This window comes from Rhinoderma darwinii, chromosome 8 (genome assembly GCF_050947455.1).
Source record: "Rhinoderma darwinii isolate aRhiDar2 chromosome 8, aRhiDar2.hap1, whole genome shotgun sequence".
Classification (NCBI taxonomy): domain Eukaryota; kingdom Metazoa; phylum Chordata; class Amphibia; order Anura; family Rhinodermatidae; genus Rhinoderma; species Rhinoderma darwinii.
Genome location: NC_134694.1, coordinates 22,605,135 through 22,632,901, shown reverse-complemented (window position 1 = coordinate 22,632,901; position 27,767 = coordinate 22,605,135). Strand labels below are relative to the sequence as shown.

At 42.8% G+C, this 27,767-nt stretch overlaps 2 protein-coding genes across 2 annotated transcripts in view; both read left to right on the top strand.

Moving 5' to 3' along the window:
- The window catches only part of RPL35 (ribosomal protein L35), a 210,665-nt gene that overhangs the window by 76,633 nt on the left and 106,265 nt on the right, over positions 1 to 27,767 (top strand). The gene's annotated exons all lie outside the window — the stretch shown is intronic.
- Positions 1 to 27,767, top strand: part of LOC142658916 (uncharacterized) — a 97,143-nt gene that overhangs the window by 33,610 nt on the left and 35,766 nt on the right. The window contains exons 2-3 of the mRNA XM_075834525.1: positions 4,763 to 4,889; positions 5,494 to 5,630. Coding sequence (XP_075690640.1) covers positions 4,763 to 4,889; positions 5,494 to 5,630 — 264 coding nt within the window. The remainder of the gene's footprint in view (positions 1 to 4,762; positions 4,890 to 5,493; positions 5,631 to 27,767) is intronic.

The following is a 27,767-nucleotide window of genomic DNA, read 5'->3' as shown; positions in this document are numbered from 1 at the left end:
GTTCACACGGCTTATTTTCGGCCGTTTTTCGGGCCGAAAAACAGCCGAAAAATCGGAAGCAGAACGCCTCCAAACATCTGCCCATTGATTTCAATGAGAAAAATGGCATTCTGTTCCGACGGAGCCGTTTTTCATTGACTCTATAGAAAAACAACTCCAAAAACGCAGCGAAAATCGTGAGTGGCTTAAAAAATGTCTGAAAATCAGGAGCTGTTTTCCCTTGAAAACAGCTCCGTATTTTCAGAAATTTTTTATTTTGTGTGTGCACATACCCTTATACACTAAACTACATTTCTAATTAAGAAATGTATGGCATATCCACAGGATATGCCATAAATATCTGATAGATGCAGGTCCCAGCCCTGTGAATTGCAGTTATATCAAGAACACGGGTCACGCAACCCCGTTGCCCCTAGGGAGGCGGCCGCTTGTCGCAGATTGCAGGCGGGGACTAGCAGCTCTCTCCAGTGCTTGATCAGCTGTTTCCGAAACTCCCATAGAATAGAATGAGGAGAGCCACACGCATGCCAGCGACCACCTCACCAGGTGGAACAGGGGGTTAGGTGACCCCTGTTCTCGAGGTGTGGGTCCCAGTTCCTGTAGAAATGCCACAAATGTCTAAGTTGGGTATACTCCTTTAAGGCCACTGTGCAGTCATTTCGGCTCCTGCTGTGCACATAATTATTTCTACCATTAACTTATGTCGATAATACAGGTCTGTTTTCTCTCAACATGTTATAAAACCTCAGCATTTTACAGTAAAGTGGAAAATGTATGCGTTTTCTTGCATCTGGATGACAGTTGCCGCAGTATTTGGGATTAATAATGGAAACAATCCACTGGTGACATAAAATACTTTGTAGTTTGCAGCTTCCATGTTGACTGCGAAAATAAAAACATCAAACAATATAGAGCCTTTATGTCGTATGACGTACTATTTACTATGTCTATGTCATGAAACGCCTCATCGCGGATGACAGAGCGAATGTCTTTTCATAAAAACATTAAAAGGAGTTCTATAGGATGACATAAATACTGCCACCGAGCATGTGGAGCTCTTACATTTATTAATATAAACCCTAGTAAAATCCCTTCTTTGAAAGCTGATATAGAGATCCTGTGATTATCTACATATCAGTACAGATGGATACATATAGACTTTCATTGCATAACAGCTTTACTGTTGTATAACTTGTGTGTGATTTCCAGACAGGGCTCTGAGGAGAGGTAGGCAGAGTAGGCGGCCGTCTAGGGCGCCATTGAGGGAGGGGGTGGAATGGGGATGAAGTGGAGGAAATGCAGAGTATGTATTTTGAATATGAATGCTAGGGCGAGTTATTATGGTGAACTTCATGGACCAAGGTTTGTATCCTGAAACATCTGCTTTAGGCACCAGGAGAGTTTTTAACACCTGGAGAGGAGTCAGGTTGGAAAGGTAAGACCTTGGATTGCTTTATCTCAGTATTTATGCCATTATATATTTATGGCAATGTATCCGCAGTGTTGAGCCATCAAAACTGTCTACAGTGTTATATTGAGGAGAAGGATGGCAGTGTAACGATACCTGTTGTCATGCAAGTGGCATGACTGCGAAATTGTGTTTTAGTTCCTCCGGAACCACAATCGCAAGTGCCGCTGTGGTGGCCGTTTGATGTTTAAGGGTATGTGCACACACACTAATTACGTCCGTAATTGACGGACGTATTTCGGCCGCAAGTCCCGGACCGAACACAGTGCAGGGAGCCGGGCTCCTAGCATCATACTTATGTACGATGCTAAGAGTCCCTGCCTCGCTGCAGGACAACTGTCCCGTACTGTAATCATGTTTTCAGTACGGGACAGTCGTCCTGCAGAGAGGCAGGGACTCCTAGCATCGTACATAAGTATGATGCTCATGCAACTTGCATGACCGGTACAACAGGTATCATTACACTGCCCTCCCCTATATAGAACTGTCAGCAGTTTTGAGGGCTGAAAACTGCTGACAGATTCCCTTCAAACATTGTGGAAAACATTTATAAAAATGAATAAAGATTGTCATGGTAAAATGACATGATTATGACCATAACTCTGTAACTTTAATGCTGACCTATGGGAAAAAACGGCTACAACCATCGACGTGTTACTGTCGGCCTTGGCCTAAGTATAATAGATGTAACTTGCTTTGATTGGTACGTTTGAACGAAATGCTCATATATTCCAGTTTTGCATCTTATGTTCTGGAACCTAAAGGAGATCTAAGTCAGTTCAGAAAAACCACGTGAGGTCCAGGTATTGTGGCTAAAATGCGCCTATATTACAGCTGTGTGAAAGCGGCATTACAGTGGGTCGAAATTCTTATGCGTTGAGACCGTTTTCAAAAGAAATCTGAAGAGAAGGTCTTGACTGATGGAATGTCTTCATTGTATGACTTTTATGTGCTGGGAGGGAGGGTCTCCATATGAGCAAGGAATGTCCTTTGTATTCTATTAGGTAGAGCCAGACAAGCTTTGGGTTTATATATAGTGTATAGACCAGTAGAGTATTTGGTGTGGATTTATATATATATATATATATATATATATATATATATATATATATATAGTGCGTAGACCAGTAGAGACTTTGGTGTGACTTTACATATAGTGCATTGAGCATAAACATCTAGCTCCATAGTTTGAGGGTCTTGTTTTAACTTTTCTTTTAACTGCCAATTATTGTCCATTTTAGTCTTGTCCTGCAATGATGAACAGAAATAAAATATATTACGGTAGTTCGCTAACATATCTGAATGATATCCCTGCAGGCAACATGAGGTAAAACCTGAGTCACGTAGCAACTCGCCGTCAAAAGATATTAGAGGTAGACTTCCAGGGCTTCTTAGGCTGGGTTCACACTGAGTTTTTTGCAAGCAGAAAATCTGCCTCAAAATTCCGTTTGGAATTTTGAGGCAGATTTTGCTTTTGCCTGCACGTCGATTTTCGCTGTGTTCTCCGCCCGCGGCTATTGAGCGCCATGGGCAAAAAATGCCATGAAATACGCTTTCTCTGCCTCCCATTGAAGTCAATGGGAGGTCAGAGGCGTAAACACCCGAAGATAGGGCATGTCCCATCTTTTCCCCGCGAGCCGATTTTTCCGCTCACGAGAAAAAAATGCCTCCGCCTCCCATTGAAATCAATGGGAGGCATTTTCGGCCATTTTTTGGCGCATTTTCTGATACAGTTTCCGCGTCAAAAAACTAGTCAAAAGACTCTGTGTGAACTAGCCCTAACTCTTTTGAGTATTTTCATTGCATGGAAAGCTGTGAGTAAATGTTGTGACAGTTTGTTACCTTCAATGTGTGGAGATATCAGTATGACCATCCATCACTATATCCCCATGGTCTTCTAAAGACAATGGTGTTATCTGCATGTTGAAACTTTATCCCCACCTTAGATGGGCTTCTGTTTCTTTTACAAATTGAATCCTTATGTTGGACCACATTGTGAATATCGTAGAGTGAAAGACCCTGTGTGGTCCACAAGTTCCATATGGAAAAAACTCATTGGAAAGGCACAATTGCACAAAAAGTGGTGACATTGTGGCTACAAAGACCAATTTTTTGAAACAGAGCATTCCAATGAAATAAAGAAGTAAGACTTTTTGAACAGTCCTGGTGGCTTGGTGTCCCTACTTGGATTTTCTTCTCTGGGGTGAGTGAGTTTCTGACTGAGATACCTGTTATAAGTAATGCAAGAAGGTGACTACTTTCTTAAGTACCTGAAGATTTTATCTGTGTTACTAAAATATAAGTAATTCATGGATATTAGAGGTAAGTAGCCCTTCCAAAGATTTATTTCTGGGACCTGCTATATGTATAGGAGCTATAGGTGCCAGTTTCACAGGGAATGACTCCATTAGCAACTGGCATAAATGTTCAAGGTAACTCAGTGGAAAGCATTGTTGCCTTGCACCCATGGGGTCCAGGGTTCAAGGACAACATCTGTAAAGAGTTTATATCTCCAACTAGTATATTCATGGGTAAAGGGAAATAAATATGCTTTAAAACATGAAAAATACAGAAGGGCAATAACTTTATACTCAGGTGTATGGCAAGTCTGTGTCATTCAGGTGCCATTCAGTATGGACTAAGGCTGGATTCACACGAGGTCATTACGTACGTAATTGACGGACGTATTTCTGCCGCAAGTCCCGGACCGAACACAGTTCAGGGAGCCGGGCTCCTAGCATCATACTTATGTACGATGCTAGGAGTCCCTGTCTCGCTGCCGGACAACTGTCCCGTACTGAAAACATGATTACAGTACGGGACAGTTGTCCGGCAGCAAGCCAGGGACTCCTAGCATCGTACATAACTATGATGCTAGGAACCCGGCTCCCTGCACTGTGTTCGGTCCGGGACTTGCGGCAGAAATACGTCCGTCAATTACGGATGTAATGACCTCATGTGAATCCAGCCTTACAAGGGGAATAGCAGAGGAGAACCTTCTGCTAGGACAACTGAGAAAGTGAGGTTTGGAGGTTCTGATATTGATGCTAGCACTATGATCTACTTTTCTGGCCACACAAGGTAAACTTGCTCTAAGAACCTCCTGCAGTTACTGTGTAAGAGGGTGGAATAGCCCCTCGTCAGTGAAGATGCTACTGTTCCTTTAAAAGTAAAGAGTTGTGAATGTTTTCTTTCACAGGTTCAGATCCTGGAGATGGACAGTTGCTAATGTGGTATACGTACAGTCTATACTTGTGTTTGCTTTATTTCTTTGTATTGTGCTCTTTGCTGCAGGTTATGGTGGCTCACTTAGGGGCCACAAAGAGCCTGAGAAATTGGAGGAGGATGGAGCTTGAGGTGTTGCCCCACCACCAGGACTGTTGTCGCCTGAGCGGCCTAAAGTGCCTCCCACCTATGGGCCGTATGTTGTTGTCCCTACCAAGGAACATAAGCCATCCGTACAGACTTTCCCTTTCGCCCAGTTTTTACCAAAACTGGGCAACAGGAAAGTCTGGATTCCATTCATTATCGAGAGTTTGACATAATTGCCATCCCGAAAATCCAACAACAGGCGAGGTGGTTATACCTGTAGTTTAGCCCTGTTGTGCAGTCAATCTAGAGATCAGTGGCTCTGAGAACTCTTTCTACCCTTGAGGTACTGCCGTGGAAGGTTAGGGCCAATAATAGGCCCAAGTAAGAACGACTAGACTGAGCCTAAGACGGTCTTCAGGGACTGTTGGTTGAGGGCTCCGCTTATGTGAAAAGTGACTGTGTTATGTTTTCTGCTGTTACAGTTTTGGCCGTCCAGCTGTTGCTGAGTGTCCTGGTGCCAAGGACGGCACCAATTAAGACTGGGAGAGATATAAGAGTATGAAGTAGCCCCTCCTCAGTGAAGATGCTAATATTACTTTAAATGTAAAGAGTTTTGCATGTTTAACTTGTTTTCTTCCACATGTTTAGAATGTTGCTAATGTTGTATATTCTTGTTATTGCTTTATTTCTTTGTTTTGTGCTCTTTATTGCAGGTAATGGTGGCTCGCTCTGGCTTGAAGAAATGGCCCAGATGCCATCTTCCAGTATTTTACAGTATTTTCTGTGCCAACAACAGTGTAAGGACACACCAGCAATGGATTCTGCAAGCCCTACACTGGGCGATGCTAAAGTGATAAAAGGCGTCTGTTCCCACCAATCGGGGTTCAGCTCATGGGTCTTGACCCTGTGGGCAATATAAGTCCTGGCAAACACAAGATGAAGGGGAGACCCTGAATCTAAGTGGGTCCAGCAATGGCGCGTGGAGTTGCCAGGGAGTCTCCCCACTCAAGACATTTCAATACTGCGGGTGGAGTTGTCAGGTAGCCTCCCCGCAAAAAGCCATATAAAGAATGTTCCTGAAAATAAAGAGGACGCTATTAGCGAATTAAAAGGCTCTGTCCGGAAGTAAAGTTGGTGTCTTTCGTCTGTGAGAAATTGTTTGCAACCCTTGTGGACGTTTCTGTATACAACTGTCAGTAAACAGAGTATTTGCTTCATATCTAGGCCTACTGTCCTCACTTGTGGCTAAAACCTCCCTGCCTTACAAATACCTCGGTTTACACCTACAACACACTTCTTGTGCAGGTTCAGTCCCTCAATTTTTCTAAAATTGCCTTTTGTTAGTAGTAATTAATTTACTTTAAAGGCACAAAATCCTGTTTTTAACACACGCTGTATGTCTAGCAAAAAGGCATCAGTTCAGAGTTTGGGTGCATGTATGTTGACACATTACTCAATGGGTTAAAAAATTAGCAAAGTTGTCTTTGTCAGCAGAGAGCTCTTCTTAGCAGCGATTAAGCCATTTGGAAGTGACAGGGACCACGGATATCAGGATTAGGGCTTATTTACACGAGCTTGTTAAACGTCCGTGGGACGGCCGTTTAAACAGCGGCCATCCCACGGACCTATGTAATTCAATGTGGCCGTTCACACAGCCATTGTTTCAACGGACCGTGTGAAGGGTCCGTGCGAAAATAGGACATGTCTGTTCTTTTCGCGCATCCCTCCATAGACTCTCAACTATGGGGGATGCGTAACATCGCGTCCCACAGCGCTGAGCACGGATGCACCTCGGACAGTTTTTCATGTCCGAGATGCGCAGTGCTCTTAAAAGAAGGGTCAGCTTTTTTGCAGTTAAAACAGCTTCCACTCTTCTGGGAAGACTTTCTACAAGATTTTGGAGGGTGTCTGTGGGAAAATTTGCCCATTCATCCAGAAGAGCATTTGTGAGGTCAGTCACTGTTGTTGGACTAGAGGACCTGTCTCACAATCTCCATTCTAGTTCATCCCAAGGGTGTTGGATGGGGTTGAGATCAGGGCTCTGTCCGGGCCAGTCAAGTTCTTCCACATGAAACTCCCCCAATCGTGTCTTTATGGACCTTGCTTTGTGCACTGGGGAACAGTCATGCAGGAACAAATAATTGCCGAACCCCAAACTGTTTCCACAAAAACAACCCTATAGCATTATACCTTCTCCACCAAGCTTTGCAGTTGGCACAATGCAGTCAGGCAGGTAACGTTCTCCTGGCATTCACCAAACCCAGACTAATCCATCCAGCTGCCAGATAGAGAAGGGTGATTCGTCACTCCACATAACACGTCCACTGCTCCAGAGTCCAGTAGTGACATTCTTTACACCACTCCATCCGGCACTTGGCATTGTGCTTGGTGATGTAAGGCTGGCATGCAGCTGCTCGGCCACGGAAACCAATGCCATGAAGCTCCTAGGGCACAGATTTTGTGCGGATGTTAATGTCAGAGGTGGTTTGGGGCTCTACAGTTATTGAGTCAGCAGAGAGTTGGCGACTTTTATGCACTATGCGCCTCAGCATTCGGCGACCCCGCTCAGTAACTTTACGTGGTCCACTACTTCATGACGGAGTTCCTGTAGTTCCTAAACACTTCCACTTTGCAATACTACCACTCACAGTTGATCATGGAATATCTAGGAGAAAAGAAATGTCATGAACTAACTTGTTGCCATGATGACATCCTATTACAGGACCACGACCATGACGAATTCTTTACAACGACCCATTCTTTCACAAATGTCTGTAAGGCTGGGTTCACATGACCTATTTTCAGACGTAAACGAGGTGTATTATGCCTCGTTTTACGTCTGAAAATAGGGCTACAATACGTTGGCAAACATCTGCCCATTCATTTGAATGGGTTTGCCGACGTACTGTGCAGACGACCTGTAATTTACGTGTCGACGTTTGACAGCTGTCAAACTACGACGCGTAAATTGACTGCCTCGTCAAATAAGTGCAGGACACTTCTTTGGACGTTTTTGGAGCCGTTTTCTCATAGACTCCAATGAAAAGAGCTCCAAAAACGGACGTAAAAAACGCAGCGAAAACGCCGCGAAAAACGCAGCGAAAAACACGAGTTGCTCAAAAAACGTCTGAAAATCAGGGGCTGTTTTCCCTTAAAAAAAAGGTCCGTATTTTAAGACGTTTTTGGTCACTACGTGTGAACATACACTAAGGCTGGGTTCACACGAGCACATTAACGTCCGTAATGGACGGACGTATTTTCGAAGTTATGTACGATGCTAGGAGTCCCTGCCTCTCTGCAGGACAACTGTCCCGTACTGTAATCATGTTTTCAGTACGGGACAGTAGTTCCACGGAGAGGCAGGGACTCCTAGCGTCATACATAACTATGATGTTAGGAGCCCGGCTCCCTGCACTGAGTTCGGTCCGGGACTTCCGGCCGAAATACGTCCGTCCATTACGGACGTTAATGTGCTCGTGTGAACCCAGCCTTAAGGCTACTGCATGGCCAGGTACTGGATTGTATACACCTGTGGCAATGGGACTGAATGAAACACCCGACTGCAATGATTAAAAGGTGTGTCCCAATACTTTTGTTCATATAGTGTATCTGTGGTCCCTGAGATTAACACTTGGGTATACCAGACTATTGGAAATGTACATTAAAACAATAATATGCAGACTACTGGTCTGTTCAAGGTTAATATGTCAGTCCTATGTAGAATAGCTAAATATATGATTAAGATAACAAACTAAAATGCTATAAAAAATAAAAACCACATAATGGGTGGGCCGCATATCTATCCCCTCTTACAAGACTCCCATGAATTCAACCCTAGTAATGTTTTATTCTATTTGTTATTTTATAATCAGTATTCAAACCCTTGTAGAACTGAGGAGTGGCTCCCGGGGGACATTATTCCAGCACAGGATGAATTATATTTGTGGTCTCGCTCGGTATGAGCCTTCTGTGTTTTCACAGTCCCTGTTGTGGGTCTTTGATGAATGTCTATTATATGAATTTAATGTCTCTAGGCTCATCTTCTTCTCATACTTGGGCAAGTTATGAAAGAAATAATAATCAACATCTGTTTCCTTGTGAACAATCTTAGGTCATGTTTCAGGAGCTCAGAAACGATGTGCGCACTGATGAAAACGATGTAGATGACTTATTATTGTTTATTATACGGTATTAGAGAAGCCCAGCCATTGCAGATGTTGATCCTGGAAGACTTCCTAGACACTCACAAACCATTCAGAAGCTGATGACATCATTTTGTTGTGTTTTCGTATTTTCTAATATTGTATTCATTTAATATAAACTGCATCACTTTTCCCAATGTCCTATATTTTGGGCCTTACCTATATCCTAGTTTTCTTTATGCATCTTGGCTGTGTTGTATCTCAACCTTTTCCCGATATTTGACGTAACTGTACGTCATAGCCAGGAAGGGGAAATATTCAGCAGGCTCACAGGCTGAACCCTCTCCAGACACAGCAGGTGTCGGCTGTATGTTATAGCCGACACCTCACTGTAACGGCCGGGATCGGAGTTATTTCTTATATATCTCATACCACTGAGATTCCACGGTCAATAGCGTCTTCTAAGACGTTAGAAAAGGGGGAGTCCCCGCTGTCTTTGCCTGGCCACCAAATGGCGGTGTGCCAATGGTTGCTATGGCAGCCTGGGGCCTAAGGGCTTAATAGAAAAGTGGAAAACGTACAATAAACTGCAGTACATAAGTATGGCAGGGTACTGCACAAACGATCGCTTACTCAAGTCCCCTAGTGGGACTTAAAAAAATCCAAAATGAGTTAAATACAGTTTTTACTAATAAAGCAAAAGAAAAAGATAAAAACCTCACTTTCCCCTAAAGTAATGTAAAAAAAAAATAAAAAATTAACATAATTGGTATCACTACTCCCGTAAAAGTGTGAAATACCACAATATAACATTATTTATCCTGCACGATGAACGTCGTAAAAAAATCACTTTTCCCTCCACCCCAAAAAATGTACCCCAAAACTATATGTACCTCAAAATGGTACCATTAAAAACTACATTTGGCCCCACAAAAGACAACTGACCCCTACCAATACCGATAACAGGGATCCCCAAGCCCCCTATGTGAATGGACTGGTACTGCGCACGCTTGGCCACCTCTCCATTCACTTTCTGTGGGGCTGCCGAAGATAGCCCCATAGAGATAGGTTATAAATTATTATTATTATTATTATTAAGAGAAAACCCCTTTTAAGTTGGACAACATTATGTACAAATAGTCCCAATGCCACCCAGATGACCGGTTGCTTGACCATTTTAAATGTTCTACTGAAGGAAAGCAACAGAAGAGGCAGCTGAATGGATTGAAACGCCTTGAGTAGGTTTGAGATGACTTCCAGACTTTGACATGAGGTTATGACCCCAGACAAATGATTTGTTTGACTTTGCGACTGAATAACTATCACTTTATTTGCACCGTGACATATCCCATAGCACCCAATGCAGAATGCAGCCAATTCCCGCCACCTACTTTCTCTTTTCTGTAGTATTGATAGGACAAATATTATGGAAACCAATTCTCAAAGAGCAGATGTTTTAACTGGGATTTGACTGCGATACCCAGTGGCAATACATAATCCATATAGATGTTCTGCTGGTAACCTGCGGACCTCTTGTTGCCAATACCTGTGTTTTATTCCATTTTACATACAGTAGATGGGAGGAATTTTTAACGGGTAAGGCTTTTAGTACTATAATTTGCTCATCTTCCCACTTTTTGGAACCCATATTCACATGGAAATTCTAACAATGACAGAAGGACTTTCTATATCTTGAGGTTGATTGAAATGTCGTTGATTTCACAGGTCAGATCCTTTCCAAACATCAATTCCTCCTAGGAGAGTTTTGACCCTGTCTGCTTCCCTTCTCTTGGATGTAATATTTATGTTTTTTTAGTGAAATACCGAACTCCAGTTGCTTGTGTAGCCTGATCTAATGGCACACACACTTTCCATAGCCAGTCTTGATATAAGAATTAATCAGCAATTCAATGAACTACAATGGTCGGTGAGAGCTCCATTTCTTGGATACCTAAAACCTATTTTTTTCAAAATTGTTCTTATTAACATTTTCCATTAAGGGGTACAAAAAGTACATGACATCGAGAAAGATCAAATAATGGGATAAAGCAATAAAAATAAAAATAAATAAATAATAAAAATAAAAAAGAAGTAAACAAAAATAGGGGGGGGGAGGGGAACAAAAACATAACAGTCATAACCGTTACTATTAAGCTCATTATATCCATAGTTCCAATAAGTCAGGTGAGGGGATCTACATATTAGACAAATGCAGGCTCTCCCCTCCTCGTCTGGTTTTCAACCCCAGTGTGACGATAGACCTAAAACATATTTATTCTAATATAAACCCAAATATTATTTTTTTCACTCCTGAAAGTCAATACATGTTATCATCCCTTGTAATGAATAGATAGCAACTCTACTGGTCACAGTCAGCATCGCATAATAACCTATAGCGTAAAAACTTTTGTTTGGACCAGGTTTGTACACAGAAATTACACAGACCCATAGGAAAACTTAATATGGGCTCCACCCCCCACTGAGAGCTCTGAAAAATATAGTATATTCGCCATAATTTTATATCAAATCTTTAGAAGGGTAATTCTGATATTACCGATGCAGCATGTGAACAGTGCGCAGGTATCTCTACCCTGTGCAAATGTAACAGATTGGGGTGTATACCCTGTTAATGCATCTACTTCATGTGAGCAAATTCTACAGCTGCAAATGTGTCCAAATAATACAACTTTACTTCAAAAAGTTCATCTTCTTTTAGTCTACACAATATTTTACTTGCTCGAACAGCAGCGTGTGCCTCAGAGCTGCTCTTCCTACAGTAACTATGGAGAGGATCAGGGGCGTAACTAGGAAAGACTCTCTTGACCAGGCCCCCCACTCCGGGTGCCACAAGCAGCCCCCCTTATATATAGTGCCCCCTGTAGAATGTGCCATACAGCCCCCCTGTAGACAGTGCTATATAGCCCTGCCTATAGACAGTGTCACATCCCATTTGTAGATAGCACCCCCCACCTCCCCCTTGTAGATAGTGCCATACAGCCCCCTGTACATATCGCCATAAAGCCCCTTCTGTATATAGTGCTATACAGCTCCCACTGTATATAGTGCCACACAGCCCCCCTCCCTTGTATAGTGCCACACAGCCTTCCCTTAGTAGATAGCGCAGCACAGCCCCCCTTAGTAGAGAGTGCCACACACAGACCCCTGTAGATTGCGCCACACTCAGCCCCCTGTAGATAGAGCCACAGCTTAGTAGATAGCGCAGCACAGCCCCCCCCCATTGTGTATAGTGTCACACAGCCCCCCAAGTAGTACAAGGCAATGGCGCATCCGAGAAAGTTATATCAGCCAGGGTGATGTTGTCAATCAAACATAGAAAGGTGGGTTTGGAGGCAGGACTATGTGACTCTTCAAGATAGCGGTGCCGCCCCATGACCCTTTAATGAGTAATTAGCATATAGCATGTGCCATTTTAAAAGTGGATTTTAAATATTTTGCTGCATCTGAAAAAAACATACAAGGGAATGTTTGGAAATATTTTCAGGTCATGTATTACCGCATGGTGGCGGTTTAAGGGGTTAAAACTACCAGACAGGTTCGCATGAAATATACAATGAATTGATAACAATTCCATCTGTTCTGCAATTTTGTTATTATAAATATATCCTATATAATTACAGATCCAGAACCAAGCTCTGACATATACGGCTCCAGAACCATGCCTCTGTAGATAGTGCCCAACATAGAAGCCCCTGTAGATAGTGCCTCACATACAGCCCTCTTTAGATAGTGCCCACATATGGACTCCAGAGATGCAAGGCAATAGTGCTAACCACTGAGCCACTGTGCTGACCTACATATCTCTTCTGAGCAGGTCTGCTGGAGATGAACGACACGTCATTCAAAGGCGCTGATTGGCAGGGCAGAATGACTTGCCCCGTCAATCAGCGCCTTTCAAGCACGGAATCGGCGCGATGAAGTCATTAATTTTGCCCCGCCAATCAGCGTCATTGTAAGGCACATGCCCGGCCATTCGGCGCTAATGCATGTATTTGTACCTGCGTGCTATAGACGCAGTTACAATTACTGCAAGACGGAGTGGCTGTCGCTAGCACCGGGGCCCCCTCCTGTGCTAGCAACGCCTATGGGCATGAGAGGGCCTGTCGCCCTGCCCATACATGTTAGAGGCTCGGCGGCGTGGGCTCCGTAGCAGCGGCGCTACCGCTGTAGCAGCCACAACGGCTGGAAGCAGCGTCAACGGGCATATGGGGGGGACATGTCGGCTGGCGGCACGGGCCCCCTCAAGCCGCGGGCCCTGTAGCGGCCACTGGAGAGGATGTTAGAACTATTATCAGCCATGCTTGACTTATGGACCAGAGAATGGTCACTCAGCTACCCATCTGCTTACCAGTATATACAAACACTTTTTTTTTTAGTTAAACAGTTAGTAAATACATGATTAGACATTGTTCTAATTTTTTTAATTTTTTCACAAGTCAGGAAATATGATAAATTCGATTCTAATTTATAACATTTCCATGTTCTGGTCACTAGAGGGAGCAATTCCGAAAATTGCAGCATTGGCATGTGGTAAAGCAACCACATTGCTTTATGCTGCAAAATTTGAGAAGACACACTCGCTCTAGTGTGCTCAATTAATCCCCCTCCTTTCTTCTGGCTAGTGCCAGGAGAAAGGAGGGGGTTGAATGTTCAAACCTCCTACACTGTGTGCCGCCATGTTTTGAGCGAATGCACAGTGTAGTAGGCTTACATACAGTGGTAATCATACACTAAAACACGAACATACACAAACATAGCTTACCTGCTCCTGCTGCCGCCGCTCCCTCCGGTCCGTCCGCTCCCTCCGCTCCTAGTGCTTGCTTCTGAACACATGTCCAGAAGCCGCGACCGGAAGTAGTCATCTTACTGTCCAGCCGCGGCTTCCGGTCCACATGAAAATGGCACCAGATGTCGCGCGGCCGAAGACCTTCCTTTTGGACTGTGTGGGAGCGGCGTATGCGCCGTTCCCACACAGACGGCGTACACCATAGTGAATGGAACCGCTCCCGTTCGCATTCTCTATGGGGATGTATGCGCCGTATTCCATCTCTGTATGTGTCGTTAATCGACACATACAGAGATGAAAAATGGCTTTAATAGGTTCTGTTGGCTTTCTGTCGGGGTGTCCGTGATTGTACCGGACACAAAAACACAGCATGCTGCACTATTGTCTCCAGTAATTATTGATAATCTCTGCCGGATCTGCGGCGGAGGCCCCTAACGGAGCACCCTGGGAGTAATAATGCTAACTTTTGAAGGTTTCATTCATTTTAATGGAGGGTGCAGCCTGGAAGAAAACAGCTGTACAATATTGTAAGTTTTATATAAAAATTTGTGTTTCAATAGCAAACCCTAAATTGGAGGGTTCACAAATATTTTAATCAAATAACAAGAAAATACCTTTAATTGATGAGTTTTATATATTGTTTTAATGTGTAAATCTTAAAATATTCCCTTACTTGAGATATTACTCATAACCGGAATTAAACAGATTAAAGTAACGCATTAATGCTTCCCATATGGAGTAGCTTTATTTTATTTCAAGAAATTAGATCAGATGAATCCCTCCAGATTTAGCAGTTAATTCAGTTTCAAGTCTCCTACAAAGAGCAGAAACAGTAAGCAAAGCTTAGGGATTAGTTAAAATTTCCCCTCGTAGACCCTCAGCTCTGCTGCGAGTATTTGTGTGGGATGCACTTGAAATACAAAAGGTTTAGGACCTATAATAATACTTACAATTATTTCTCCTTACAGAGATCTAACTGGGTTTAGAACAGGGATTTCAGGAAGTCTGTTATTATGACCCCTTCATTGACTTGGTAATGTAGGAGCTATGGATTTATCCCTCAAACAGCACCCACTCAGTAAACTGTTTATTATTCAGTAGACAATTTCATTTACATGACTACAGATAAATTCTCTGTTTGCTGTCAGGTGAATAGACACATTCTTGCTTACATTCAGAGGCTTAAAAGTTGTACAGACCTAATCCTGCACACACATCTCAGGGTTTGTAACAAATATCTGTCTAGGCCAGTGTTTCGTAATGTTTCTAAGGCCCTGCGTCAAAGGAGCAGAACAAGGAAATGCCAGACGCAACCGTCTTGCTGCACCACGGACACCACTGGTGGCTGACGGAATCCATTAACTTTTTGGTTTACCAGAAATAGTAGCGCCGCATCCTGCGCTATTTTTTCCGGTAATCTCTAACGGAGCCTCCAACGCAGATGTGAACAGGCCCTTAGCCAAGTAGCCCAACTCAAGTACATTACATCAAAGCACTGTACCCTCAGGGCTATGGTCATACACTGTGCTGCACCTATTGCATACCTCCCAACTGTCCCAGATTCAGCAGGACAATCCCGGATTCCGGGCGGTGTCCTGCAGTCTCGAGCGGCCTGGGGTATGTCGCGTTGTCAACTGTATCTGCGTCCATTTTGAAAAACAGCCACGTTAAAAAATGCCTGCGGAAAAGAAGTGCATGTCACTTCTTCAGCCGTTTTTTGAGCAATTTTTCATAGACTCTATAGTAAAAAAAGCTCCAAAAACGGGCGTTAAAAACGCAGTGAAAAAAGCGACTTCTGAAAAAACGTCTGAAAATCAGGAGCTGTTTTTCCTTGAAAACAACCCCATATTTTCAGACGTTTTTTAGTAAGTTTGTGAACATACCCTTAGAAAGCTCTGATCTCTGCCGTTAACCCCTTAAAGAGGCTCTGTCACCACATTATAAGTGGCCTATCTTGTACATGATGTGATCGGCACTGTAATGTAGATTACAGTAGCGTTTTTTGTTTAGAAAAATGATCTATTTTCACCAAGTTATGACCTATTTTAGCTTTATGCTAAGGACTTTCTTAATAGACAACTGGGTGTGTTTTTACTTTTTACCAAGTGGGCGTTGTGGAGGGAAGTGTATGAGGCTGACCAATCAGTGACCAATCAGCGTCATACACTTCTCCCCATTCACTTACTCTGCACATAGTGATCCTGCGTTGTTCACTATGCGCTGTCACATACTCACACATTAACGTTACTGAAGTGTCTTGACAGTAAATAGACATCGCTTCCTGCAAGGACGGGATGTCTATTCACAATCCCGACACTTCGGTAATGTTTGTGCGTGACTTACTCACACAGCACATCGAGATCACGCTGTGCTATCATTTACAGCGAGATCTCGCAAGATTACGCTTGTTGTGCTGTAAATCCCACACAAACGTTAACGGAGTGTCGGGATTGTGAATAGACATTCCGTCCTGGTTGGACGCGATGTCTATTTACTGTCAAGACACTTCAGTATCGTTAATGTGTAAGTATGTGACAGCACATAGTGAACAACACAGGATCACTATGTGCAGAGTAAATGAATGGGGAGAAGTGTATGACGCTGATTGGTCACTGATTGGTCTCCACAACTCCCACTTGGTCAAAAGTAAAACACGCCCAGTTGTCTATTAAGAAAGTCATTAGCATAAAGCTAAAATAGGTCATAACTTGGTGAAAATAGATCGTTTTTCTAAATAAAAAACACTGCTGTCACCTACATTACAGCGCCGATCACATTATGTACAAGATAGGGCACTTGTAATGTGGTGACAGAGTCTCTTTAAATGCTGCAATCAACGATGATTGCGGCATTCAAATTGAAAGAGTAAAGGGGGACCCCCTTTGATCGAGTCACAGGGAATCCCTGTGACGTAATCGAGTAACATACCCTCTATGGGCAGACAGACTAGGGTCCATTGAAGGACTGCCTATCAGTACGCAGGCAAATGTACTGGGATTTAGATATATGCCAATACATTGAAGTTAAAAATATATAAATTAAAAATACCCCTATAGGATTAAAAAAGAAAGTTAAAAAAAAATTAAAAAGTCATGTTAAATAGAAAACAGATCCATAAAAAAAAAAAAATCACAAATACACTTTTTAAAAAAAAATAATTACTTTATTAAATATAAGTCCCAAAACATAAAATAATATACACAAATTTGGTATGTTCACAACTGTAACAACCTGCACAATAAATGTAAGGCCTAATGCACACTTCCGTCAGCCGCTGTATGGCCGCTAATGACGGTTCCGTCAATCACGGGCCGCACACGGATGGCTTCCGTGTGCAGTCCGGTGTTTCACGGACCAAATTCAATGAAAAGGCCAAGACTGTTCCTTCAAAAACGGGCAGGAGTAGGACCTGCCCTATTTTTGACGGAACGGCCGCACGGTTCAGTTAAAACAACGGACGTGTGCATTGCCCCATTGAAATGAATGTGTCAGGGTGCTATCCGTTAAAACAACGGATAGCACCCTGACGAAAAATACTGAAGTGGACATGAGGCCTAAAGCATCATTTATGATGATTGATGAATGCTGTAAAATAATAATCAAAAAACTGCAGCGGAGCTGCTTATTTTCTAAGTCAAAATAAAATTTTATATAAGATAAACGATAATGTAAATGTACCAAAATATGACACCTGAATAAAGTACAACTCAGCTCGCAAAAAACAAAGTCTCATACAGCTACATCGAACAAAAAATAAAAAGTTGTAAGTGCCGGGATGCAGAAAGGAAAAAATAAAAAATAGTTCTAGTCCTCAAAGGGTCAATAAATGTATATTCTGTTTACCACGGGGAGGATCAGAAGGGGGTAACCAATGTAAAGAAATAACAGGACAGGATACGATATAAGAGGCAGACTTGATAAAGCACTTGTTTATGAAGACAGTTGGGGTGGAGCTGGTTCTTACAATCATGCGCTTCAAACGAAGGAAATCAAGAGCGGAGCAGCTTCCCAATTTTGTCCCTGAAGATTATGCACTTTAATCTGCTGCTTTTTAACTTCCAGATGTAGAAGCTGCATGAGGACAACCAAACCAAGCGACAGGTTACCCATAATGCTGGTGGTGTAATGATAAAGAAGACTGAAAAGTAAGGGTATGTTCACACGCAGAGTCAAAAACGTCTCAAAATACGGAGCTGTTTTCAAGAGAAAACAGCTCCTGATTTTCAGACGTTTATTGTGCGACTCGCGATCTTCGCTGAGTTTTGTTACGGCCGTTTTTGGAGCTTTTTTCAATAGAGTCTATGGAAAACGGCTCCAAAAACGTCCCAAGAAGTTACCTGTAAAAAAAAGCCACAAAAAACGCTCTGTCAGAACAGAACGCCGTTTTCCCATTGAAATCAATGGGCAGATGTTTGGAGGCGTTCTGCTTCCGATTTTTCTGCCTTTTTTCGGGCGTTTATGGCCCAAAAATAGGCCATGTGAACATACCCTAAGGGAATGCCCACACGTGGCGGATTTCCTCCGCAACTGTCTGCATCAATGCCGCACAGAATCTGCGTTGCAGATTCTGCGGCGGATCTGCCCAAAATGTGCAGTAAATTGATGCGGACTAGCTGCTGCGGACTGCGGTAAAAGTGCTTCCCTTCTCTCTATCAGTGCAGGATAGAGAGAAGGGCCAGCACTTTCCCTAGTGAAAATAAACGAATTTCATACTTACCGGCCGTTGTCTTGGTGACGCGTCCCTCTTTCGGCATCCAGCCCGACCTCCCTGGATGACGCGGCAGTCCATGTGACCGCTGCAGCCTGTGATTGGCTGCAGCCGTCACTTAGACTGAAACGTCATCCTGGGAAGCCGGACTGGAGACAGAAGCAGGGAGTTCTCGGTAAGTATGAACTTCTATTTTTTTTACAGGTTGCTGTATATTGGGATCGGTAGTCACTGTCCAGGGTGCAGAAACAGTTACTGCCAATCGCTTAACTCTTTCAGCACCCTGGACAGTGACTATTTACTGACGTCTCCTAGCAACGTAATTACGGGAGCCCCATTGACTTTCTCAGTCTGGCTGTAGACCTAGAAATACATAGGTCCAGCCAGAATGAAGAAATGTCATGTCAATAAAAAAGACGCATCCGCAGCACACATAACATGTGCATGACAGCTGCGGACTTCATTGCGGAAATTAGAATCTCCATTGAAGTCAATGGAGAAATTCTGCCATGAGTCCGCAACCAGTCCGCCACAACTCCGCAACATCCATTGCATGCTGCGGACACCAAATTCCTCACCGCAGCCTATGCTCCGCAGCGGAATTTTCAGCCTCGTCTAAACGAACCCTACTAAATAGAAGTGGAAGTCAATGGAGAAACGGCTCCGCTGCGGATTAACGCTGCGGAGTGTCCGCAGCGGAATTCAAGAGCAATTCCGCCACGTGTGGCTTTGCCCTTACAGTAAGGGTATGTGCTCACATGCTTAGCAAAAAATGTCTGAAAATACAGAGCTGCGGCGTTTTTTACGGCCGTTTTTGGAGCTGTTTTTCTATAGAGTCAATGAAAAACGGCTCCAAAAACGGCCCAAGAAGTGACATGCACTTCTTTTTTGTGGGCGTATTTTTACGTGCTGTTTTTGGAAAACGAGGCGTAAAAAAAAGCCCCGTCAGAACAGAACGCCGTATTTCCCATTAAAATCCATGGGCAGATGTTTGTAGGCATTCTGCTTACGATTTTTCAGGTGTTTTTCCATGCGTTTTAACCCCGAAATACGCCTGAAAACACTACGTGTGCACATACCCTAATGTAACAATAATCTACAATCAATTTCTTTAAATTAGTTTTGGGTCAGATTCGATTCAGTCCGAATAAATTTGCTGCGAATCCCAAGTGCCCTGATTGCCTCAAAAACTTGCGTCTGACTCTCTGATCTCTTCTCGCACTGTCCAGCTCTTTAACGCAAAACCAGCATTACTAATATCAAAGTGACTGTAACATACACTATATGGGTATGGGTAAATAATCGCAGTGTATTTTGGGAAGACTGCCTGCAAGGCATTATGGAGAAGCCAGCCCGAGGTCATATGAGCATTTTTCTAATCTGTAAAATATTAGCCGGCGCTTGCCAGCAGCCATTTTGCCAGGATTTGTGCGCTGTGAACCCCTAAAAGTTTCGGATTTCGCTAAATCTAAAACTTTGGGGAAATTCGAACCAGATTGGATTTGTGTAGAATTTATTTGCATATCAGCACTTCCTCCGGCAACAACCATTCCTGCAGGGGCGCCATTTCACTTTTTGCATTGGTAGCAAAAAAAAAATAGTAGTACTACTACTGGCAGCTGGGCCAAGCGTGCTATGTAAACCCCCTTATCATGGCAATAGATTGAAACTATGAGATGTGTATAATATGTAAATAATACAGTATATAATAGGAAAGACAAGTACAAAAAGCAAAGACTTTGACTTGTCATGGAATGCTTACTGTTTTTCGCTGACATTTCCCAGTCTTGCTCTATCGACAGAAGAATTAGATAACAACATATGGAAAACTACCAGTCTATGTCTAATATACATGACGTCAATATTCCGCTGACTGGCGCCAAAGGTAACATTTATTAAATATATCCATTTTGTGTCCATTATCACGTTTTGGCAGTAAATGTTTTTTATTCAACAGTTAATCTCTCATCGCTAGAATTGACATCAAATGCATTGTCACTGATGGCACAACATTTACTCAGACTAAACAGCGGATGTTTCCTATTGAATTTTATTATTATTGGGTCTAGGCCAGATTCCAGATTCGCAGGTGGATATAATTCTTAGTATATAAAAAAAAACAAAGACAAAAAACAGAACATTGAAAATGACATTCAGTAGCAGGAGATTGCGGCTCTGGAGTTCCCAAGGTGGTGGGAACCTATAATCAGCTTCTGGGTGTAGGCTTTCCCTCATTTGCTGCTGGAAAACAAGTAGGCATGGCGGTGCTAAAGATTAGCTTCAGTTGCATGAAATAAGTTCAAAATTGTATTTCCATACTTGAAGAAATTGATCTACCATCTGGGCACCCATTTTTGTAGTAGAAACAACTGAGCTCAAATAGAACTACCTCAAGTCGAAAGCCTCATTGAGGTAAAAGGACAGCAGACAGTGACGTCTTAAAAGGAGGATTAGATAACTTGAGTCTGGCTATGTGGGTTTTGGCAGGCAATGTGGCTTTAAGGTTACCAGTATCTTTTGCTTTGAGAGTAGGGAGGAGTTAGTCTCGGCTAAAAAGTGGGCAAAGTCAGAAAGTGAGCCCTTTTTCTGCTGCAAGCTGCTCACTCCCTCCCATTTTGTTATACTTTGCTTGTCATGGAATTAGTTTTTTGCGAGTGTTTTCTTTTCACAGCAGGCGGGGTAGTCCTTGCCAGAAATGTCAAGTTTACTACATGCTCACCCTTAGGGCTTATTCAGACGACCGTAGTATACGTCCGTTAAAACAATGGACATCACACGGACGCATGTATTTCAATGGGGCCGTTCACACGGCCGTTGTTTCAACGAAAATTGTGAAGGGTCCGTTGGAGAATAGAACATGTTCTATTTTCTTCCGTTTTCACAGATCCCTCAATAGTCTCAAGTCCATGGGGATTCGTGAAAACGGAACCCGCACGGGTGAAACTCGGACGTGAAAAACTGATGTTTTCCCACGACCGAGTTTCCCCATGTTCGTGTGAATAAGCCCTTATAGGGTGGTAATGGCATTTCAGTAATAGAAGTCGTGTATAATTCTGTGCCATGCCAGGACAACCCATAAAGAAACTTGTAATAAATTCTGTGGCCGAACCCAGAGTCACCCCATAAAGACTCCAGTATTTTTATTCACAATGTTTGGTGGTTAAAATGAATTATCTGTTAGTTATTTGTTTTGGTAAATGGGTATTTTTCCAGCAGGCCCAAAAGGAAGAAGCACATGATTAATACCATCTGGATGCAGTCTGGACTTGTTAAAATGTTGGGTGGCCGAGTCCAATGTGCCAGTGAAGTCCAGTGTGCCAGTGAATTTGGCTTGCTAGCATAAGGTGGATGAGTCAGACCTGGCTGTATATGTCTGGCTAAAGTGTGGTGTGGCCTTGTCTAAAATTATATGAGTGTGAGGTGACCATGTCTGACCTGCTGGGGTGTGGGGTGGAATTCCGGAAGGAAACGTATTAATAAAGACGACAAAGATGTCATTAGGATGTTTCCTATTTGTATGTCACATTCTCCTTTTGGTTTTTATGATTGCTGGTCAGAACGGTTATACACGTGGAATATATTAACCTCACTGCGCCCTCTAGTGTTACAATGGACTCATAGATCACTAGTTTGCAATGGTGCAACAGCTGAATGGTCAAAAATTTTGGAGATTCTTCAAACTTTTACACCTCACATTCCTAATGGGGCAATACTGTAATTTGATGGCTGACAACTACTTGCAGAGTCATTAGTCTTCTGGTTAATCAATATATAAACTGCATTCAACTGCAATGTAATAATAACTTATTTTGCCCTGGGGATAGACCTGCCAGACCTGCAAGAAGCACAGAACTGCCTGTCTAGTAGATATTCACAGTATACAAGTTCTACTTGGTATGACTTTGATTTTGTACCTTTTTGCTTTCATTTCCTATATTAAAGAGGGTTATGTCAGAGTTTTGTTATATACTGATCAGACATCTTATAAAGATTAGATCTGTGCGGATCTGACATGCGAGATCCTCACTCATCTTTTGAATAAGTGGGTCACCTTCTTGACCCTCGATTTCAATGGACAGGAGGCCTGCCATCGGGGGGGGGGGCCTTCTCCATAGTACTGCCAGAGGTGTCTCTGTGGCTAGTGCATATTATTCCCAAAAGTGATCTGTGGGGTTATGGCAGTGTATTTCCACTAGTGATCAATCTACCTCCCATTGGTCTGCAATATGTTGTCATAAACTGGCTGTTTAATGACAGCCTATAGCTTAGTTACCAACACGTGAGAACCAAATTATAGGTTTTTTAAATCCTGCCCAGATCTGCCCGTAGCGCCATCAAAAACACACAGAAATGCCACCTTTTGGAAGAAATTAGCATAAACCCACCCCTTTCGAGATGTGGTTCGCAGGATTGTCCAGCCAAAATATAGACAGTTGGCAACAATGCTATAGTCTGGGTCCATTGACAGGCCATAGTTAGCCTGTCCATCGAGTAGCCTGTGGTCTGCCGTTGTATACCCCTCAAGGACAGGCAGGAACTTGAAATTTGTTTCTGGATCGCTAAAGGAAAGGATTCTTATAAGAACATTATATTAATGATTTGCCGTACAATCAATTGTAAATTATTTACTAATGGGAGCAATTTCATAATATAATATATATTAATATTGGTTCAAGCAAGAGAAATCTACACATTATGTAGCTGACCTTCATCCACGCAAGAACTAGATCTCTTGCATGGACAGGGATCTGCTGCTTCCCCACTATTATAAGGTAGACTACAAGAACTACAGACTGAGAGGGTAAAGCTGGCCATAGGCATTAGATTCCAGTTGATTTTAACAGGATCAATCGACGATATAATGTGTATGGAAGAAGCCCGACCCCCACCCAATGTCTGACAGAGAAAAAAAGGATTAGGCATGCTGAATTCAACATAAGCTATTGCCAGAGATTGCTTATCATCCTCTGCTGATATAAACATAACAGAACAAACATCCGAGAATCCGAGAATGAACAGTCGGCCAACAGCTATCTCATGTGTAGGGTCGACTTAAATCCCATTAATACTGACTCAGTTTAGGCATTGAACCATTTGTAGCTAAAATCTAGTGCAATACACTGATGAATCAGTACCATAGTAAAAGAATTACCACAGCAATGACCAAATTACCATGAAATTACATACTCATTAGATAATTTTTTTTAGCTAATATGTGACTGCTTACAAAGAAGGACTATAACTACCATAATCCCACAAATTCCCATGAAATCTCATAGTATGCTGTCTATTACTATGATAGGCGAAGGTCCATCCAATATTAAAGAGTCCAATGCAAAAGATTAACGTTAAAGGGGATGTCCGGTTTAGAAACACATTTTCATATACCCTATATCGGAAAACTGGGTTAATAGACTGATCAGGATGCCCATCTCTTGGCCAATGTGGAGGGCAGTTACAAAGAGCATTTCTTGTTCTGGAAGACCTGTCCTGTCCTGCATTACACAAGCAACCCATTGATTTGAATGGGCACTGTAATTCATAACTTCCCCAGTAGTGGCACTGTAGGGAAATTAAACACTTCAGGTTTCCCCATAGATTACAGCTGATCAGTGGGGATCCAAGCAGGACAACACTTTGTGATCTGCAAATTGTCCAAAGCCCTCTTCTCTAGTGACAACTCCCAGCATTCCATTGTATCCTGACATCTTCCTACATCTTTGATCATGTGCTACCCTTGGCAGGGGCAGAAATTGAAGCTCTTGGGCCCAATGCAAAATCTGTACTGGGGCCCATTACCTACCATGTGCCATTTATAATATACAGTAAATAACATTAATATTTATAAAACTGTTTTTATCTGTCATGAAGACTTTTGGACCCCATCAGGCACTAGGGTCTGAGTGCAACTGCTACTTTGGCACCCCCTTTAGCTATGCTCCTGACCCTGAGATAACTACACATTTACTGATGCAGAAGGAATTAAAGATTCCACAAATTCCAATATTGCTGATAATATATCATACACAGACTAAATTCAGCTCTCAGACATCTGCAAACTGAGTATTAATTTCTTTGCATTACTAAATAAATATTTAGAAAGAGATGAGGAGTGAGATAAGCATGAATACAAAAAATATGCTACACAGGTGTCTCAGTTGCAGGGCGGCCTCATAAGTGTTTTCGCAACCAGGACACTCCATCCGTGTTCAGATGCACCAAACAATCTAACATTTCATGTTCAGAAATGTCCATAGCTATTCTGTCATATGTGTGAGTGACAAGACCCAGCAGGAGCCCCTTCCCCTTTAAATCACTGAAACGATCATCAAAATGGTGTGGCACGTTACAAATCTGTATGTATTTAATGAAGGAATCTACAGTACATTCTCTCACATGACATGTGTCCTGGGCGCCATTGGTGCTAGCTGTAAAAGTTAATGATAATATTAAAGGGTAACTAAACGTTTAACAATCTTCTGACATGTCATAGTGACATGTCAGAAGTTTTGATTGGTGGGGGTCTGAGCACTGAGACCCCTACCAATCACTCAAATGAAGTGGCAGAAGCGCTCATGTGAGCGCTGTGTTACTTTGTTTGAGTTTTTTTCCTGAAAGCCAATGTATCGGAGTCCGAGCTCATATACTTTCTATTGAGCCAGTACAGCCACATTGATTTCCGTAAAAATCCGAACAGAAACGAAGTGGCTGAGCGCTTACACGAGCACTTAGCAATTGGTGGGGGTCTCAGTGCTCGGACCCCCACAATCAAAACTTCTGATGTCACTATGACATGTCAGAAGTTTGTTGAACGTTAGTTACCCTTTATTTTCTAATAACAGGGATACATGCTGTTTTGGTAGCAGATTCTCTTTGCATTGAGGACATCTGGATCGCTGCTTAGCCTTAGTAGTGATGATCCTAAAAATCGGGATGTTACTATAAAATAGTTCAGGGACAGAATTAGCGACGTTCGGTTCACATGGTCACAAATTGAGGAATAGGAAGGAGTTGGAAAAGTGCTAGTATTGCCCTGAGAGTGCTAGGAGTTTCTTCAGAAGGGCGAGGATAGGACAGGCTGATGATTTAGCCGCCAAACTACAAATCCCTGAATGCCCATCAGCGTACAGGAATTTGTATATAGTACCAGAGGCATAACATTTAGCTCTTGGGCCCCAATGCAAAATCTTTAACAGCCACCCCCGTCCCCCATCTACTACCATGTGCCATTTTTTAATACTGGTCTTCTTATATGGCAGAGGAGCCTTTGGACCCCCTCAGTCACCTGGACCCAGGTGCGACAGCTACCTCGGCACCCTCTATAGCTAACCCCCGTGCATTACTTTGTGGGAGAGGGCACTAAACTGGTTCATTTCTTAGGGAATAGAAGCAGGGGAAGCATTGCTTCTAGCAGAGAATATGGTGCCTCACTAGGAAACCATACATTGGCACATGAAGTCCCTACCACACCATAATACGGGCCTGTAAGAAACATATGCGCCACCACCCAAGGGTCGGTGGACAACGCTTTGCCATGTCCATAGGTCCTGAATCTGCTGTGTCTTAACTTCAAGTGCATCTTATAGGAGATAAATCATAAATTCATAAATGGCTTGTGTATTATACTGGTACAGTAGGCCCGAAGTGTAAGCAATGGGGATTTGACACTTTCCACAGCCATGAAAATGAATGGATGGAATTTCTCCAATCATAACATTACATTTTAGAATTATTACCTCTGCTGTTCCTAATATAATCTTTAAAGGGGACATTCCCTTTGCTAGCAGGACAACCCGTGGCTACTACATTGAACGTTAAGTATTATCCTATTTACTTATACTCATTTCTTGAACTTACATTAATTATAGATAATAAAGTAGAATGCAACATGTGCTAATTGTTGAGGGCATTACCTCCCCAATGAATTCAATGGGGAAAACCTGCAACAGAAAACCAGCGATCACGCAGCATAAATTGACACTCTGCAGATTAAAAAAACGCACCGCAGGTCAATTTGTGAACAGTTTATCAGTGGGTTTTTTATTCAGCGTGTGGATGAGATTTGTTCAAATCTCATCCACTCTGCTGCTACTGTATTACACTGCGGATTTTTTGCAAATAAATCCGTTGCAGAAAATCTGCAGTTTTTTACGCTACGTGTGAACTTACCCTAATAGAAATACTCTGTGCTACCCCATTAACATTCCCTCCCCTGCCCCCCACATGAGCACTGGAGTCCATTTCCTCTATTATTCCCGACTGAAGCAAATTACGCCCCGCCGGTTACATCAGTACATTATCCTACTTTTAAAAGTAGGCCAATGAACTGAGCTAACCTTGGACCGTGTGATATAAGCTAACCAATGACAGCTTAGTTTACTGTGACAGACCCAGGAAGGTAAGTATGATAATGGTTTTGCTTTTTTACTTATTAGTTTTACTAATGTTTTGTTTTTTTACAGGTTTGGTCGTTGGACTATGTCGGATTCGAGGACTACTTCGATGACGGCATTTTTATTTTCAATAAATGGTTAACGAGATTGTGTGGGGGGTTTTATTTCAATAAATATTTTTTCTGTGTTGGTGTTTTTTTTTAGCTTCATTACTACTGCCTTAGTAATGGCGGCTGTCTGATAGACAGTGTCATTGCTAAGGCGGGGTTTAGTGTTAGCCGGTGAAGAGGCTAACACTAACCTCTCCATTATTACCCCGATACCCACTGCCACCAGGGGTGCCGGGAAGAGCCGGGTACAATCCAGTACCCGACCATCTGAAGCGACAGCCGGGCACTGGGGCGGCCGCAGGCTGGAATCATTAGACTGGGAAAGCCCAAAATCAATGGGCTTTCCCATCCTGGTAATGCTAGCCTGCTGCTGCTATGTTGTATCTGTCTGGTTATGAAAAATGGGGAGACCCCATGTTGTTTTTTTCAATTATTTATTTAATTTTAAAAAAAACGACATGGAGTCCCCCCCATTTTTCATAACCAGCCAGATACAATAAAGCAGCCGCAGCCTAGCATAACCAGGGTGGAAACGTCCATTGTTTTTGGGCTTTCCCAGCCTAATAATACCAGTCTGAGAAGCATGGGACATCTGGGGTCTGTGTCCGGCTTGTGTGTCTGGCATCTCCATAGAAATTAATGGAGCGCCGGTCACGCATGCGCAAGCACAACCGGCGCTACATTCATTTCCAAGGAGCTGCCTAACAAAAGCCGGACACAGACCGCAAATGTCCAATGCTTCTCATGGAGCACTTCGGGGGACTTCCAGTCCCCCGTTCTCCTTATAGCTGGGGGTCCCAGCGGTCAGACCCCCAGCGATCACACACGTA